Source organism: Polyodon spathula, chromosome 3, assembly GCF_017654505.1.
Source record: "Polyodon spathula isolate WHYD16114869_AA chromosome 3, ASM1765450v1, whole genome shotgun sequence".
NCBI lineage: Eukaryota > Metazoa > Chordata > Actinopteri > Acipenseriformes > Polyodontidae > Polyodon > Polyodon spathula.
This window is the reverse complement of record NC_054536.1, coordinates 33,244,830-33,264,929: the sequence shown is the minus strand read 5'-3', so window position 1 is coordinate 33,264,929 and position 20,100 is coordinate 33,244,830. Positions and strand designations below refer to the sequence as shown.

Here is a 20,100-nt window from a genome sequence, read left to right as displayed (position 1 = left end):
TCTTTAGCAATCAACGGCAGTGGTTGCGGGAATATACCCTCACGAGCCACATTACACTATTAAACTGCAAGCTGGGTTTCAATAGTCTCAGCAAACACACACAATGCAATATACATACCCAACAATTAATCAACAAAGCAAAAATTAGTTAACAATTTACTAAAATAAAATACAGAAACAAAAAACACCAGTATACTATAAAGCAATATTTAACATTATTTACTTGTCAAAACAAAATAAATAAATAAATAGGGGAAAAATAATAAAGTAAAGAAAATAACACACGTCTGTATAATACACAAGGATTGACGGTAATACTTTAGCAGTTCTGATAGACAGAGTAATGTTCATTTAATATGCTGCAAGTCAGTTATGTTCGAGTTATTTTCTCTTCCTTACAGAGACTGTATTGGATATTTAACCAGTCACAGAAATGTCAATTTCCCTTTAGTAATCGAAACAACGATGCGGGAATCCTTTCAGTAACTTAAAACCAAACTACCCACGTTCAAAACTGTACGACGTGTTCCGCTGGAACAAACAGGTTAGTTAACCTTGTTTGTTCATCTGGCTTCCGGCACGTAGTTTGTTTCAAATACTTGGCAAGTAGTGTAGTTAACGTTTTCCGCATACAGCTGCTGATAATATAGAAAATGTTTTTCTTTTCAAATACACCATCACAGTCACAGCCCTCAGCTCCAAAACTTCCTGATGACATCACACAATGGCTTCCATCCCAGACTGCATCACAAACAGGAACCGCCAACCTCCATACAGCACCCGAAGTGACCTCCAGCGAGCCTCCTCAACAAGCTAATTGTTCCCCTTTTATACGCAATTAGTTCTCTTTTAAACGGACAGTATCGATATGTCGTGTTTGCCACATTCTCCCCCCTTTAAAAAAACACAAATCATTGTGTTTAAATCCTCTTTGGTAAAACCAGCAAACTCCGACTCTTCATCCACATCATCATCCTTAAAGATTTCAAGCACCTTTTTGACGAAGTTGGAAATCATGCTCTTCGGCTGTAGGATAAAAGGGTTTAACATCACAAACATGGATAGTCCTGACATCTTGTCCAGTGTCTTCTAAACAAACTAGATAACTCACTGGACCCCGTTTCTCAACAATGCGATAAGGGCCTTTCCAGTGAGGTGCTAGTTTGGAAGTAAACAACTTGGAAGCATCAGAAAGAACATCCTGTCAAAATACCTGGCAGTCATGGAATATACCACTGAAGGCATCACTTTTGAGCTGTTTGCACCGATGACAATAAATAAATGGGTAGAAATAGAAGCTGCATCGGCTCATATAGCAAGTCTCCCGAAAGCAAAGAAAAGAAAAAGTTAATCTGTCATGCTGAGGTACAGCACTGTGACATTGTGCTAGAAAAAACTAGAAATGAAATGAATACCACCAAATAAAACACTTGAGCTATTAAATGCTTTAATGACTGGCTTGTCTGTCTAAAAAAAAAAATATATATATATATATATATATATATATATATATATATATATACATATATATATATATATAAATATAAATATAAATACTGTGTGCCTAATTAAACTACTGTACCAGTGTCACAATGGGGTTATGGCTCACACAAACTTAACTGTCAAGAACTCGGTTATTTTTTCAGGATCTACAGTATTCAGGTCATGTTGCTGGGTAGAATGTGTCATTTTGAATGTTAAACGGAAGCTTCTTGACTCTTGACTGACTTCCTCTCGACCCCAGATGCGCCTACATGGAGAAAATAGAAATAGTTGTTAAAGTTATCGGTCTTGGGATATACTGCTTCCCTGTTATTTCCGTCTCTATGAATTTTCTTATTCCCACCCTCCCAAGTCATTGATTTGTCAACATTCAGACTGAACCCAATCTTGGGGTCTGTATCAAACAGTTGTTTGTTAGAAAGCTGAGTAAACTTGTCAAGTCTTCCGTCTGTTGTAACTGCAGTGCAATTTTATATGATGCAGGTATTTCTGAGACTGAATAAAGTAGGACAGTCAGACAAAAACCAAAAATGCTACACAACAGGTTTGTTGCAGTACAGTATATGAAAACCAAATCTTCTAGTCTCAGTATCCAGAGAATCCAGGTTTTATGCCTCAAAACTTGTCATAACACCTCTGGATACAGCGGTTCGAATTCCAGTGAGTTTTTTGTTTGTTTTTTAAATAATTGATTGAAAGAAAAAATAAAAAAGAAGTGATATCTGTCCAAAAACTACAAAGTTAGCATAAAGGGAACAGCCATAAATATGTGATATCTTATGTATAAACTGTACTTCACATCTCCACCCCATACTACTTTTTTATATATACTATATTTTTACCATTGTGTGGGGGTGTTTGAAAAATAACAAAGAATGTACATGTAAAATAAACTGAAATTATGTTCTCTAGGTTCCTAGACCAGAAAGATGATGGCTGTGTGGTTGATTTGCACCATTTCAGCTCTGGAGCTCAGTCTGTACTAGCTTACGCAACAGTAAATGGTTCTCTCATTGGCTGGGACCTCCGGTCATCAACTAATGCCTGGACACTGAAACATGACCTGAGACTAGGTCTCATTACATCATTTGCCGTGGACATACATCAGTGCTGGTTATGTGTTGGTAAGATATTAATTTAATGTCTTTTGCTGCCTGTACAGCATGAAATAAAATTTTAAAACCCCAGTTAGCACTCATTTTTAGCCCTATCAAGTTGTTGCAACATTATCATTGTTTTTTATAATTATTTTCCAAAATGTACTTTATTATTATTGTTACAGGTACTAGCAATGGCACAATGGCTTGCTGGGATATGAGGTTTCAGCTACCAATCTCCAATCATTCTCACCCTGCAAGAGCTCGCATCAGGCGTCTTCTTATGCATCCTCTCTACCAGTCCTCAGTAATTGCAGGTAAACAAGGTTTCTAGTAGTATAGTGCTCCCCCTCTATAAGGCTCTCAGTTGTAATGCTCCTCGGATATAACACTCCTACAGCAGGTCCCCCAATTCCCTATACTAGTGATTCATGCAATACTTCTACAGTAAATACAGTACCGGTGTTCAAACTGTCTAACCTCCATTTCTGTCTTTTTTTTTTATACAGTTTCTAAAAGGAAGAAAAGCTGTGCTGGCACTTTTATTTTATAACTAAATAAATATTAGGCTTATTACATGGTTATCTTTCCTAATGTATTTACTTTTTTTTTTTTGCTGCAAGAGGTGCTACGGCTTTCTCTGGGAGACAAGACGCTTCAGCTTCACTTCAGCCCCGCTTCAGCAGCCAAACCTGGGGCGAGCCCATTCCCTCTTACCCACCCCAAACCCACTGTCCTTCTCACACTTGATTTGCTTGGCTGTAGCTTCAAACAGAACTCCTGACCGCTGTTTAGCCAGGCTATTTATAGTTTGAAAACTGCTAATTGTGATAAAAATGATCCACGAGTGGGAATGTTACTTTTTTTTTTTGCAAAAATATAGCATTGATTGCATGGTGCTTTATGCACGGTTAATTCACGGACATTTTAAATTGTGCTTCACTGTATATGCATTATAGAGAGGGAGTTTATTTTGTACTTTAGTCAGATGTGTGTTGTTTTTTGTCCTGCGGCGCTCCCTACTCCCTCCCCCGTTTAACGCTCTTCGGTTATAACGCTCATATTGTGTGTCCCCCGAGACCCGCTTTATAGCGAGGGAGCACTGTATTCAGTTATATAGTAGTATTGTGTTCTTTAGACCTGACCAGTTTTAATAAACCCCTTCACTTATTGTGTTTTTTTCCCTAGTTAGGCATAATACAGTAGAGTCGACTAAAAAAACGTGATGATTTAATGATCTACTGAAGTGATCTGTTGGACCACATTTTGTCATTTTATATACACTTTGTATGCAAAAATTGAATAATGGTAATTGCCATACCTATGAAATGTAGCTAGTTCAATTGCAGGCATTTCTAGAATAATATAGTCCTGCATTTTTACACAATGTAGTACATTGTTATCAGTAACTTAGCGTATTGAACTCTGATTGTATCATTATTGCTGATTTACATTAGTTTTGTTTTTCTAGCTGTGCAAGGAAATAACGAGGTGTCCATGTGGGACATGGAAACAGGAGACAGGAAGTTCACACTGTGGGCCAGCTCGGCTCCTCCTCTCTCTGAAATGCAGGTTTGTGTTTATTTTGATGTTTTGTAAAGTGTGCAGGAAAATTACTGGTAATTCCATGTGGCATTTTCTGGTTATTTACAGTAATATAGGACATTGTTGTGGTATTTCCTAGCAGTTTTTATTCCTTTTTTTAAATAAGAATAGAAGTTATGTAAATGTGAATTGTGTGTAATTGCAAATTCTGTATAATAGCAGCTTTTTTAATGAATGCTTTCCTTCCCATCTCTGGTTGTTTCCAGCCATCTCCCCATAGTGTCCATGGAATATACTGCAGCCCTGCTGATGGTAACCCTTTACTACTGACTGCTGGGTCTGACATGAGAATAAGGTAACCTGGAACATAACCAGTATCTCTTAATTATGTATGGATCAGTTTTTAACTGCAGTACATTCTTGCTGCTGTTTCTTTTCACTATGTGCAGCAATTAATAGGATATGCTGACCATGGAATTAGTTACTTATTAGTGAAAGTCAAAAACTTTAAAAGTAATCACAAACTAAACTAAAATCCTTTAAAATGGCTTGTTTGAAGAATCACCTGAGGTCCTCAGTAGTTTAGGCATGATTACTTTTAATTTTTCAAATGCATGACAGTTCTGTAGCTGAAATAACTGAACAAAAAGCATTGATATATCTTTCATCAGAGTCCCATCTATGATATAGTTATACAGTAATATTTAAATACATTATTAAAATAATCTGTTAATAACACTATGTAACACAATTTTTGTTCCTGGGTAGTAAGTGTTATTTCCTAATTGCTTATGCCTCAAAAGTATAGAAAATGGCTATTATAATAGCCATTTTCTATACTTTTGAGGCATAAGCAATTGGGAAATAACACTTACTACCCAGGAACAACAAAAAAAAAAAAATTGTTACACGGTGTAATATGTTTTTCTTCAAAGCTATTTGTTTATTCTTGTGTCTCTCCAACAGAGATCCCAGAAAATGAATTAGCTTGCCTTCATGCACTTTCTTGACTCATTGTACTCTAACATATGTCCTAGCTTTTCCACCCCTGTAGTGCAAATATTTAATACACATTTCATGACCCTCAGCCATGGGAAGCAAGGATTTGTTATTTAGACTCATGTAACTTTGTATCAGGATTTAAATTGCCGTTGCTTAGCTTGCTTTGAAGTGTTGAAGTGTCTTTCTAAAGGTTCACAAATGTGTTAACATCCCATTAAAATGTATCATTCCAAAGAGCCAGGTAAGTCAGCAATGTTTAAAAATGTAATGTGAGCTGGATAATAAGACAGTGAAGGATATCCCAGTAGTACATCATTTAACATATACATTTATTACGTGTCTAAATACTGTACTGGCTGAAGTTTATAAACTTGGAAACTGTGCACGAATGACGCCTGGGCATCTGGCCCAAACTTTGTGTAATATGGTCCATTTATTGCACCTAACGAGCCAGTAGGATTGTTATCTGAAACAAGACATTGGAAATGTGAAAAAACGGCAAGTTATCAAAAACACAAGCCAAGTTTCAAGAAACCATTGACCCACTCTGATTAGAAAAAATGAGTGCTCCTCCCAGGTGCTACATGTGTTCAGCAACAATCTGCCACATAAATGAAAATTTATTTATATATATATATATATATATATATATAATATATATATATCTATATCGTATATATATAATATATATATATATAATATATCGCTATATTTACGCGTTTGACATATCCAAATTTGATCATTTCATATTATTTCATCAACAATATACCACAAATAAATGCAATAGAAACTCTCAACATTGAAAATACTTCGACATAAAGCAAGTGACATCTCTGACTTATATCAGAGATTTCATATTAAAGAACACAAATCGACTCCGTCATTGAGACTAATTAGTTCTAATGTTTGGAGGGCAAATATCCAGTATGTTTCTCTCCGTAGTAACACAAGTATCAAATTCCCATCTCGAGCTGGTAGAGTTACTTTCTCCACCCCTCAAATCATAATGTGTGTGGTGATGATCCGTGACCGGCTTTTTTATAGTGTTTTGAGTATGCTGCACCCATTGTTGTACCCTTTATCTGGGAAAAAATATTACTCTTCAAACACAAAATATTTGGAATTTAAGCACAAATCAAGTAAATCTATAATTAACTGAGAGGGTGGAATAACCTCAGTGGGTCTGGAATTTAAATAGAAGGTGACAGCATCAATGCCCTCTGTATGTGGGATGTTGGTGTGCAAACTAGTGACATCAAGTGACACAAGAATATTATCGGGGACCACCCTGATTTCATTAATACAGTTAAGAACATCACATGTATCAGAAACTAATGAAGGGAGTTTATGGACAAAGGGTCGTAAATTAAAAAAAAATCTATATGTTGACATAGTGGTTCAATAACTGAACCTATATCTGCGTCAGTAGGCCTTACGGGAGGATTGTTGAATCAACAATGTTTGCTAAGCTTGCTAAGTATATGCAATGTGAACTGAATGCATTGATTGCTAGATTAGTATTTCTAGTAATCGGATAATGGTGTTAAATAACAATGAGTACCGGCTGCATTTAATAGATGTAATGATTCCTACTTTAAATACGCTCTGATGAAGACAACACGTCGAAACGCGTCAGCGTACCTGTTTTTACGTTGTTTTAATTAATGAAGTATGAATAATTGAGAGACGCGGTTGGGATTTAGGCTTTTATTTAGCAGGAGTTGCCATCTTTTCTCTTCGGCAGTGACAACATCTAAGAAGTGTTATCTCATATATATAGAATATAATTATATAGATATATATATATAGTATCCCTAGCTTATTATATATATAAAATATATATATATATGTGTCATGTTAAACTTAGTTAAACTTATGTGTGAAAAAGAATGTATGGTCAATGAAAATGTCATTCATATCAACACACAAATTATGTTACACATAAATAAAATACATTTTATATTTTTTTAAGTTTGCAATATAAACACTGTGTGGGAATCGAACCCAAGCATGCTTCTCATTCAGCTTGCAATGCCCACACCCTAGCTTTCACGCCACAAACTGCAAGTAGTATAGCAGTAAAGTTACAGTTTTTAACAGGTAACGAGACAAACAAGATTTTGTAAATAATGATTGTGTTATCCCAATTTTATTGAAAGATTTCGTCTGATTTTGCAAACTGTCATAATAAGCTTGATTCGTTCATTTAGTATATTTTTCATGTTTAGGAAGTAGTAGTCGGAAACAGTTTTGAATTCTCAGAATGCTCTGCAACCCTCGCAAACAGGAACACACATTCTCCCCACTCATACACTCACTCCCCCTTCCCATGCTAATGGTGTGACCCGTTCCCCTTACACTAACATATATATATACATGTAACATATATAAAAGACAGACGAGACAAACTGAACACATGACAACCTTTACGTACAAAAATCTTCACTAATATACAATTGAACAAAAACTGTTGAGTATTTATTTTTGTTTCATACATTATTAAATGGCAGTTTTATATGATAATGAAAAATAAATATCAAGATAAAGAAATAAATGTCTATGTATTCATTTATTTCAGTATTTATATTAGTGTATATATTTATGTTTTACTTTTACCAAATATATAGGCTGTCCTTCAGCATAGCTAATTCTCAGAAATTAACGTTCCTTTCTGTCCAGTGGGAACCACAAATAGCGTTACTCTCATCAACCAATTTCCATGCTGACAAAACATGTTAATTGTTTTTAAACTCTGATGTCCTGTTATATACATATGCGTGGAAAAAAGTGCCTGGGGTCTGCAAAAAAAAATACATTGAGAGAAAAAGGAGGAGAAGGACATTTTTACCTTATTTCAGCGGTTTATTTCTCTTACTGTATGACAGGTATTGACTTTTTTTTCTACATTTCACCTAAGAGTGTTGGGAACTATAAATTAAAAGTGCAATGGTGCTTTTTGCTGACACATTTTTTATTTTTTATTTTTTGTTTGAACAATGAAAACAAAAATGCTGCTAATAACAATAGTAATCAGTAAATTGTAATTATCAAATAAAAGTCAAACATCAAAACGTGTGCCATTATCGAATTGCTCTGTGCCATTTCTTGAAATGTTCAATACAACAGAACCCGGGGTTGCCTTCGCAACCACTGCACATTTTTCTTGTGTCCTTTCTTTTGTTTTCATTTTCTAGCAGACCCTGCACCTTTTTTGCGGTCTCTGCTTCCTTTGTGTTGGAGGGATAGTCACAAATCCGTGTACAGGGCTACTTTGCACAGGCATTGTGATGGATCTGGCTGCCGCTGACGCCTGCTTCATTGCCTCTGCCCAGTGCTGTGTTTTGATAGTATTTCATCACAGCACTGCCATTTCAAACCAAAAAACCTTCCCGTTTGCAGCTGGCTTACCTGTAAGGTAGCTGCATGCTCTTTTGTTTGTACTGTTCTTGGCTCCACATCCTCTTCATCATCACTGCTGAGTGATAAGTCAGCATCACTGGTATTGAAATCCTCCGAACCAACTTCACTCCCGTTGTCACTCTCCATGTACGTTGCCATGTTTAGCTTTCGCTATATAACAAGTATATAACAAGTAAAACTAATAATAAAACAAAAAATAATAATTTTAAACACTAATATTTAACACACACACACACACGGCTTCCTGCAATATATCTGTCTTCTAAACGTCCACAGGTAGATTGAATACAAATGTCACCTGACCCTCCCCTGACTTTCATTGCACATTCCACAGTATTAGCACTGCCTTAGAGTGAAACCTGAAACGCTATACTGAGAAGCCGATCATAGAATAGAATGGGAAACTTGATGAACACACGGATGGCATTGTACTGTAAGTGGGTTTTCAACTGACATACATGTGTACGTCATGCTGTTGAAGTGGTTAAAAGCCTACATTGTACAGCAATGGCAAAATAACAGTAAGCAGTTTATATGTAGCTTATACCGAAACAAAACTGCTCGTAATTTTTGCTGAGGGAAATTAGCTAAGGTTATACAGATATATACATACACTGTATATTCAATGCATACAGTAGCCACTGGGAGTGATTTTGTGTAGGATCCAGCTCAAGTGGGTTATTTGCTGGAATGACTCTGTACTGTAAAGTATATAATATGAATATGGCCAAATATGTATATCTAATGTAGAGGGCTAAAACTAAGCAGGGGTGCTAATTTATAAGTGTGTCTTTATTTCTTTGCAGGTTTTGGGACCTTGCCTACCCAGAGAGGTCTTATATTGTTGCAGGGGGAGCCAATGATGCCCTTCATTGCCCATCTGTATTTTATAACCGGAAGATCATTGAAGGAACAGAGGTTGTACAGGTGTGAAAGATTCATAAATTTGTCTGAGTCTGTTCTAAAAACATTTGTGTGGCACCATATAACCCTAATAATATAGTAAAGTTTGCCATTAAGGGACAGCCAGATTACAGAACCTAACTTAAATGTATACATGAAGTTTGTTGAGGAAAATGTCTTGTTCACATCAGCAAACTAAGGGTTTTCAAATGTTTCTCTACAGGGTAGGTAATTGTTGTCTACAGCACATGAAGTAAAGCCTTCATAATAATATACAGTCGTATGCAAAAGTTTGGGCACCCCTGGAAAAAAATGTATGTTACAATGAATCTTTCAGTGAACAGAAGTTGACCTGACCTCTGCATGGTACAAAGTTAAACATGACACCTTTATGCAAATGTTGATACAGGATTACTATTTATTTGCATTTATTATAGATTCAAAATATTAAACTAAAGTGAACATGGCACGTGCAAAAGTTTGGGCACCCTGTCACTTAGTACTTGGTAACACGTCCTTTGGCAAATATAACTGCTTCCAAACGTTTCCTGTAGCCAGCTAAGAATCTTTCTATTCTTGCCTTTTGGATTTTTTTCCCACTCTTTCTTGCAGAACTCTTCCTCCTCAAAGATTTTTAGGTCTCCTTACATGCACTGCATGTTTGAGATCGCCCCAGTTTTTCAATAATATTCAAGTCTGGGGACTATGACGGCCATTCCAAAACCTTTCTTCTTCTTTCTTGTAACTATTTCATGGTTGATCTTGAGGTATGTTTTGGATCATCTTGTTGAAATGTCCAACCTCTTTTTAGCGTCAGTGTCCTGACTGATTTTAGGACATTAGCTTCTAGGATTTGTTGATATTTAGTTAAATCCATTCTTCCTTCCACCTGCACAATATTTCTGTTTCCACTGGCTGCCACACAACCCCAAAGCATAATAAAGCCACTCCCGTGCTTCATTTCATCAGTCCAAAGCACATTGTTCCAAAAAGCTTCAGGCTTGTCAAGGTTTTCTTTTGCATACTTTAGACGCTGACTTTTGTCATGAGGTCGTAGAAAAGGCTTCCTTCTGACAACTCTCCCATGCAGATCCTTGTTGTGTAAGGTATGCTGTACTGTGGACCTGTGAACAACTACTTCAGTGTCAGCTAAACTGTTCTGAAGGTCCTTTGCAGTGACCTGTGGGTTAAATTGTGCAGATCTGACCAGTTTTTGGGCAAGTCTGTGATGTTTTTCTTGGTCTTCCAGATCTTGCCTTGACTTTAACCGTTCCATTAAACTTCCACTTCTTCACAATGTTTCTGAGAGTTGAAATTGCTAGCTGGAAGCGTTGAGAGAGTTTTTTATAGCCTTCTCCTGTTTTGTGAATGTCAATTATCTTCATTTTCAAGTCCTCAGACATCTGCTTAGAGGAGCCCATGGTTGTTGAAACCAGGCAGAACAACCATCACAGTCTGACAGATTAGAAGGTATGAAGTTACTTCAGAGTAGTAGTTCACTGGAACACTGGAATTGACTTCACCTGACTAATTGAAGCCCTAACGAGTGAATCAACCTTTCTGGGCCTTAGTAATCATCTTTTTAAGAAGTAATTAAGAATGGTCAAAAAGGATGGCCAAACTTTTGCATGCGCCATGTTCACTTTTGTTTATTATTTTGAATCTGTAATAAATGCAAATAAATAGTAATGCTGTATTAAAATTTGCAGAAAGGTGTCATGTTTAACTTTGTACCATGTAGAGGTCAGGTCAACTTTTTGCATACAACTGTACAAGGGTTTAGCTGAAACATTTTGTTTTCCAACTTTTATCCTAATATTAAAAAAAAAAAAAAAACTAAAAAAAAAAAAAAAAAAAAAACAAAAAAAAACAAAAAACAAAACAAAACAAAACACTGCATCTTTTTTGTCTCAGGAAATTCACAGCAAACAGAAAAGTGGATCAACAGAAGATGTGCCCCGTAGAGGACCTGAATCCCTGCCAGTGGGTCATCATGATATCATAACGGATATTGCTACTTTCCAAACAACCCAAGGATTTATAGTAACTGCCTCCAGAGATGGGATTGTGAAAGTGTGGAAATAAAGTCTAATGCACTGAAGTCAAAGTGTAATGCATTTCAGAATATTCTACTTTAGCATAATGTAAATAATTCCACTGTTTCTTTAGAACCACTAGGGGTAACATGCATTTAGTGTATCTTAATACATAGTCAGGGTAAAACACAAGTATGCAATTTTGCTCCTGTACTCAGTAAAAAAAAAAAAAAAAAATGTAACCTATCTTTGCTTTCTGTAAACAATATGTAAGCTATGCAAATAGCTTATTAATTTGTATAATTTTTATTGGTAAACTTAAGCCATTTTTTGTGTGTGTAGTTTAGGGATACTGTATGTCTAAACTAAATCAGACAACAAACAATACATATAAGTGATTACAGTCTTTAGTTTGTGCAGTGCAAATTAAACATTAATTCAAAGTCATATTAGTACAGCTCCTTGGTAATGTTTGAGGTAATGTTTGAGGTTTATAATAAACTGTTTCAAACCTGTTAACCCTTTCAGTCCTGAATTATTTTTGTTGAGCTAAATGTGAAATTAAGTTACATAATTCCTTTGTTGAGTATATGTGAGAACAGGACAAAGACATTAAAAAAAAAATTATATATATATATAGATATATATAAATTGGACTTAAGTCTGTCAGTCCTTTAAGTTAACATATGGTGCTAAGGTCCTGCTACGACTGAAAGGGTTAAATACCTTTCGTGAGTTTTCTAAATCCTCAGAATGTTACTAATCAGTTAGGTTGTTCTGTTCCCGTATAACAAGCTTTTTTTTTTTTCTAAAAACATTAACAGGCACACAATTGCACAGTAAACACAATTGTTTTTCTGTACCTCTGTAATGTGGAAAATTTAAATGCTGGACCAAATGATCAGTCAAAAACACTAAAAAAAGGTGTCAGTCTTTTAATAGTGAAAATTAAGACCTTGAAGATGCTGTAACGTGTTATGATGAATTGTGGAAACAGCGCCTCCAAATGTCCACAAGGATTTACTAAAGCCCTTTCACACTGGCATGCTCTTCATGGGTCGGAACCTACCTGGATCAGGACCTGGTGTCATTCGGGTCAGCTACGCGATTTCACACTGCTTTTGATAAAGGAGGGTTGATCTGGGTGTCAGGTCCACAATGCATGTATCAATGCCCCGGAAGCAGCTTGTTACGGACGCGTCCATCCAAGCTTCTCTTGATTGAACCGTTGGCCCAAATGTTGCTTTTTTTCATCCCTGCTGCAATCTGGCTTCTGGTGTGTCTCAAGCAACAGAAATATTGCTAAACAGAAACCTTCCTTGCAGAAGTGAAACCTTCACATAGACATGGCTGTTTGTTATTTCGTTGGTTTACGAACGGCCGTCATGCATTTAGCCTCGCTCAACCCAGGTCAAAGTGTGTCGACCCACATCCTGATGTGGGTCGCTGAGATCCGGGTATGACCCAGATATGTGGTTTCACACTAGGAGTAGGAGTGCCAGTGTGAAAGGGGCTTTATTTTCATGGAGATCCAAAAAACAGCTCCATTTCAGTTGACCTGAACAGTATTAACATGTTCTCTATCTATAGTCGGTTCAACTCATACCTCCTTATGTATTATTGCTTACATATTGTAATACAGAAGTACAAAGTAGGCCACATCTGAAACATCTTTTGTTTTAATCATCATGCCTTAATAATCTATATAAGCAATTATTATTGAGTGATTTGGTAGGCTATAGAAAAATACATTAAGAATGTGTTTTCGTTCCATATGGCTAACTTTCATCCTAAAATATATAGTCTTGTTAACTATGTAGTGTAGATACCTAAATAAAGAATATTTGTTTATACTTTAAAAAAATAAGAAGGTAATTGTCTTGTGTAAACAGTAATCATTGTAGTTTTGTCTTGATACCAAAACCTTCAACCTCTCACTTACATTGTTTGTGGTGTATATATATATATATATATATATATATATATATATATATATATATATATATATATATATATATATGGTGCTTTGATAGTTATTTTTCGATTTGTATTTTTTTGTGTACTTGTAAGGTTTTATGATTTGCTAAAAGCATTTATTTTTGGAAATTAAAAAGAAACAGCACTCAGATACAGTAGGCTACAATAACTTTTGGTTTCTATAAAATAAAGCATTTAGAATCTCACTTGAGCAACACATAAACCTTCAACATATGTAGGGGTATTGCTAGACTAATACATTTAATGTAACATAATAGTAGATGTCTTGTGCACCTTTAAGATTCAGGTAATGCAGAAGTGCAGTCCGGTCCCATTATATAAGCGGAGCTCTTCAGCACAGCAGCGGATGGCGATTAAGGAGCTGAATCAGTGTTGAATTTCGCTGTTGAAAAACAAGATGTCAGAAAGCTGGCTGCCCTTCATGTCAACCCAACATTTGTGATGTGGATTTATTTCATTTCTAGTCCTTTGTTTAGAAAGGTATTAGGTATTGTAATGAGTCCTGTTGAGATGGGTGATTTTGTTTGTTTTTAATCTTTGTACACATTTTGCTCTTTTTTACATTTTAAGCCAATTTTATTTAAACTGAATGATTAAGACATTGTATTTTAAGGCAGAAACCCCCTCAATTTTTTTATCAGTTAAAAAAACAATTTGTTTACATGAAGACATTCTGATAATATTAACATGTTTCCAACCATCCTGCTCTGATCCTCTTTAAACATGTTAGTCATGTTTTATTTTGTGTTTTAAATATTTTATTAGATATTAGAATCTTGAACATTTCGGAGAAAATTCTATCTGGCTTGGCATGCAGCAATAATATTTCTTCAATTGGATGTATGCTATTAGTGTGTAGGCTATATTGTGGTCATTCTGAGGACTTGAAAGAACTGAGTGCCTTTGCTCTTGTATTGTGCTTGACTGTGTGTGTCAAAGGATAACAATGTGCTATCCTGAGATGTCCTGCAGTGTGTTGATGCCTGTGAACTGTGCGAGTGGTGTGGTGAATAAAACAATATCCAAACAGTTATTTTCCCCAAAAATGTCTTTTTAATAAAATAACAAAAAGAACCACCCCTCTACCAGTAATGGTATCGGGGGGAACACAGCTGGTTTGCAGGCCCAAATAATAAACCCAACACTCCACAACAATCCTGTGCACGAAAGCGTGCTCTTAATCCACCGAGTGGTGCTGGTGTCGTGTGGTGAGTGTAGTGCTCTAATGATGCGGGCTGGCTCCGTGGCTGCAGCCGCTGCCTCCATATTCCTCCTCTGCAGACAACAAACAAACCCAACAAAACAAACACGTATCACAACAAACGCAATCCTCCGGCCGGTAGTTTATGTTTACAAGGCAGCATGCCGACTTAGCTGCTTCCCCTTTGTACCCATACGCTCCTCCCTGCAAACAACCTGTTGCCATGCTTTCTCCAATAGAGGGCCGTCCCGCAGCTGCTTGCAATGGAGTCGTTCCGGGTACTTGCAACTACGCGCCCCTCCTAATATGGTCACCTTCCAGTTTCCACCTACCATGAAGGAGGTCCAACTAAACAGCATACCATTGTCTTTACACAGTGTCCTTTCTCGTTGGGAGGGAGATTTGCAGCATCGATTCTTTCTCTGTCACAATGCCATACTTTCTATTTTGTGGACAAAATATCTTTGTTCTCCAGTTTTAAATAATTGTCTAAACATTATACCAGACACTTAGTGTGTGCAAAATACAATTTATTTTAAATGTTTAAACAATTTTTGGGGTACCAGGAGATGTGAATATAGTCAGATTATTTTCCCAAATGGTTTCATGTGGTGGGTGCGTTCTGCACATTTTTTTTAAAATGCAGTATTGCACCGATAGCCTTGCAAATAATATTTCTCAAGAACAGGCAAGGATAGCCCTCATAGTTTAGAGAGTGAGTGTCACTTTTTTTTTTCTGGGCTGGGAACCTACCATAGAAAATCTACCAAACAGTGACAGCATGTTCTACTATTCATTCTTATTATACTGATTATTGGTAGCCTAAAACTTAGTTCCAACCTCCACATAATATCATTATTTAAATGCAAATAAAGATTTTCCCATCTAACTAACAGTATGATTTTTCATGGACCCGGCTACCGAAATAATATCTATAGATCAATGTCTTCATCTTTTTAGGTGTAAAATTGACTTCAATGGCACTGTAAATGTGCAGTCTATAAACCTATAGCGCCCACTCATTATTTTCTGTAGGAGTCTAACCACACACACACACACACACACACACACACACACACACACATATATATATATATATATATATATATATATATATATATATATATATATATATATATATATATATCCCACACAGTTATTTTTTCTATTGCTAATTGTCAGGATGTGAATGGTGCAGGCCTTCCCATGAGTTTAAGAGTGCACTCATTAGCAACTATGGTGCAGTTCCAAAAACAACCGTGGTTATTCTCACAGGTTACCACCGCTACCAGCGATGGTGGGTTTGCAGTCCCAAACAAAAACAATAACACCATAAATACAGTATCAAGCTCTGACTTGTTTACTTTTCAGCATAAGTACTATACTTGTGTAGCTGTCCCCCCTTTGTACTGCTAAACTCTTCCCTGTGATCAGTGCGGTGCCGCACTTTATCCAGTCGCCGCACACAACACAACTGACAACAATAGAGCCATTCAGCAGTCTTACAGCTAAGCCCTTTCCCCAAGATGGACGACTTCCTGTTGTGTCCTACCATTGAGTCGGCCCATCCCTGTGAAGGCGTACCACCAACGCTCTCTTCTAGGTCGAGAATTGATTTGCAGCTCAGATTCCTTCTCTCCTGTTCACACTAATTTAGAAACTCTTGCTAACTTCTGGCAAGGTGGTAAATCAATGCAAGGCAAGGTTGTGTGCATAATTCTCATTTCCTATTTTTTTCAAAAGAAACTGAATTTCGATGTATAAGTGGGTGTTGATTTCACAAGCATTTCTTTGAAACTCACATGAAAATGAGACTTTCCAGGTAAAATAGTGCAACCATTTTTTGGGAATTTTCACAAGCTTTCCTTGCCAAGTGCATGCACATTGCCAATGAAAAACATGTATTTAAATAGCTTTTACACATATTGAAAATGCTGTACAGAAAAGTTGGGAACGAATTTACCACAAAAACTCTTTAAGATGGCCATTGCTTTTTCTTGCAATTTTTTTGTCTTAGTTTCATTTTTGCCTCACAAATCTACAGTAATTGTCCATATTCAGAAAGTGATTCTGTTTTGATACATGTGATGTGTAAATCTTCCAGCATCTACCAAACATAGTTAGTTCAAGAGGTTATAATTGAGCAACTATAAATTGCAAGAAATAAGTAATGTTTTCTAAGTTGATTTCACAATGACACTGAGTATTGTGTGACAGGTAGGATTTTATAATCTCCCTGTATAAACTAGGCATGCACAAATACATTTGCATGTCTGCTGACTACAATTGTGACACTGTTTGCCATAACACCAGGACCCTCTTAAAGGTAGGATGGTCAAACATATTTTTAGATTTAAACTGAATATATATATATATATATATATATATATATATATATATATATATATATATATATATATATATCATATATATAAATCATTTTCAAAATCGGGATTGAATTTAAAGATCAAAAAAAAACAAAAACTAAAAAAAAAAAAAAAAGCCTCTTAATGCACAAAAATTCCACTCATTATTTAAGTGGAAGTCCATTTTAGATGAACTAACTGAACTAACTTTGAATTTTAATAGTTACAAAAAAATCAGCATTAGTTAATAGTTAATAGTTACAAAAAGTGATTATATTAAAATAACATCACAATTCAAATCATATTCTTTTGTTAAAATAGCAAATCACTAACTTGGTTTTACAGTTTTGAAATTTAAATAAAAATCTGCAGAAAAGCTTAAAGAGTATTACATTTATTTTAATGCGTATGTATTTGTAGTATGTTCTGGACTATGGTCAAAACAGGGAGACCGCAACCAAGTCACAATCGTTATGCCTTCTTCTCTGGGTGTCTTTCCTGTCTTCATATGTTTGATAGCTTGTTCCACTCTTTTCGGTAGAACGTCTGGAACTCCTTCCTCGGGCTGCGTTTTTTCCGTCTCATCTTCATCACCTGCTACGTTGCTCTTTTCATCTTGATATAATGTTCTGTAAAAGTCTTCAACTCTCTTCAAAATCAATTTGCGGTTCTTGATGACAGTCTCGTCCTCTTGTTTGATTGCTAAAATCTGTTTTTTCCCCGATGATTAGTCTTTGTTTTGCTTTCTTCATGCTTTGGTTGTTTTCAATAATTTTCTTAACCAATCTACAGTTGAACTACCGTATATCTGCAGTAATGTACTTTCTTACTGTCTTGCAGAGCTCAATGTATTCAATCTTTGACTTCAGAGCTGCTGTTTATTTCATTTCTCTTTTTTCTTCATGTATTTTGTCTCTTGCGTGATCTTCTGGTCGCATTTTGTATTCTGTCTTCCAGTATTTTTTTCTGTCACTGTCACTTCCTCATAGTTTTTGTTTACCTCAATTGCTTCATCTTTTTGCAGATCTTGAAGAGCGCTGAATCTATTCTTCAGTTCCAGTTGAAACACCAGGTTTTGATTCTGGAGCATTTCTAAGTTGATTGTGTTGGATTTCGTCATCACGAGTTTCCCTCTCTCCAGTGCTGTGTTTGGGTGTATTTTGCATTTTACAAGTCTGTGGTCACTTCCTGTGTTAAAATTGTTTAGTACTGGGACATCTTGTGTGGTGTATTTGTTATTGGTGAGTATGCTTTGGTTTAATTGATATTGTAATGTCTAAAACATACTTTTTGTTTAGTTTGAGAAATTTAACTAATTTTAAAGTGACTGAAGTCTTTCCTTCTTCACTGTTCATACAAAATCCAGTCAAAGCAGGTTTTTAAGACAACCTTTGCTTTTTGCCAATTTTAGGGTTGATTAATATGAAACACTATCGTAAGCATTTTGCAGTACTCATTATTTCAAACCAATATCTAAGTTAACATATTAATATGTCCTAGGCTTTCCATTCCCATCTCTTCTTGCCAGGCTCTAATTAATTTTTGTTATATATAGTGTAAACTATTTGTTTTGTGTAGTAGCCAAGTTGATAGTCGGAGAGAACACACCGGACACTGACAGTATAATAAACTGGTAAGTTTATTATTTCCTAAGAGTAAAGAAATCAAATAAATCGAAAGAAAACCTGCCCTGTGGGCTCTAACTGGACTGTTTTCTTTTTCCCTATCTAGCCTTGCAGAAGCTATTCTTCATACTGGTAAAAACAGTCACTACGTGTATGGATTACCAAGTGGGGTAGAGTGGGGTATATTTCTTCATTATGTACAGGAGAATCCTCAATATTCCCCAGAACAGTGCAGGAACACCGGTAGGTATATCCAGTTGCCCTCTGGTGGACACCGGTCGCAATTGCAGCTTCACAGGTAAGTATGGACAGTGTCCACGTATTGGGTAACCCTCAGTGCATTTCCAGTTTGTAATCCTTTGTCTGTTTCTCCAGGTTCCTTAATTTCCCCTGCTGAAGGAGTGACCGACTGTTGACCACTCTCTCCCTGGAGCGGTACTTTTTAAACAGTCCGCCCGCCTGGCGTTTCCACAAAGTACCGAACTGTTCACAACACGTTCGCTTCCGTGGGTTTCTTCAAAACCAAATAATTCCCCTTGTTTCTTTTCATACATTAGCATGTTAAAAGGTTTTACATAAGATTTGGCAATGTACTTTGTGATTTTTTTTTCTTAGTCTGGCCTACTTTCATTAAATAGCTGACAGTTCTGAAAATAGGGCAGTTTTGGGGAATTTGGCATACAGACCACGACGAAGATATTTGAAGTCTGATTTTTTTATTGAAATCCTCATAACATTTTGCATCTCAGATACTGATCATTTTTTATATCTAACTTGGAAAGGGGTCGAAATTGGCAGTTTTTAGAAATATTATTTCTTATACAATTTTTTATTATTTTTTGGGCAGTGCAGTTTATATAAAAAAAAAACATATAATACATTTCACAATAAAATAATTATATCATTGGAAACAGCTACTAAAGGCCTTTCTTTAGATACATTGGGTTTTAATTTCTGATGTAAGGCTGCCAAACTACAAGCGCTAAACATCAAGTGGTCATATTCAAGCCCAAATATATTCATTCTACCTAGATGTCAAAGAGTTAAGAAAAGAAAGAGGTTAATATTGTACGTTTGCAGGAATCTCAGTTGGTTTCAAGCGATGTTGCTCGTTTTTAAAATAAACGTTACAGGTAACTGCATAAGTATCCTGTAATATTGTGCAGTTTGTGAAGTCCACTAAATTAAAAAAAAAAAAAAAAAAAAAAAAAAGTAGAGCTAAACAGGAACGACTTTATGGCGGCTGGAAGAGCAGGTACAAAACATGAAGAATGTTACAATTAGCCTAAGCTTTTACTGTAAAGGTTAACATGTTTATATAATTGCTCTATAATTGAACCATGTTCAATTTTAACACATTTGTTTATAGAGTGTAGTAGTATTAGTAGTACTAGTATTAGTATC

General features: G+C 35.9%; 1 protein-coding gene across 3 annotated transcripts in view; it reads left to right on the top strand.

Annotated features, from left to right (window-relative positions):
• pik3r4 (phosphoinositide-3-kinase, regulatory subunit 4) overlaps positions 1–13,347 on the top strand; it is a 35,018-nt gene extending 21,671 nt beyond the window's left edge. Inside the window, exons 15-20 of one of the 3 annotated variants that reach the window (XM_041245086.1) lie at positions 2,416–2,627; positions 2,786–2,917; positions 4,072–4,172; positions 4,412–4,500; positions 9,374–9,494; positions 11,385–13,347. In XM_041245086.1, coding sequence (XP_041101020.1) covers positions 2,416–2,627; positions 2,786–2,917; positions 4,072–4,172; positions 4,412–4,500; positions 9,374–9,494; positions 11,385–11,555 — 826 coding nt within the window. In that variant the 3' untranslated portion in view covers positions 11,556–13,347. Of the gene's footprint in view, positions 1–2,415; positions 2,628–2,785; positions 2,918–4,071; positions 4,173–4,411; positions 4,501–9,373; positions 9,495–10,862; positions 11,101–11,384 lie in introns of those variants that run through there. The other 2 variants (XM_041245085.1, XM_041245087.1) reach the window with 2 other exon arrangements.
• Positions 13,348–20,100: the final 6,753 nt, after the last annotated feature.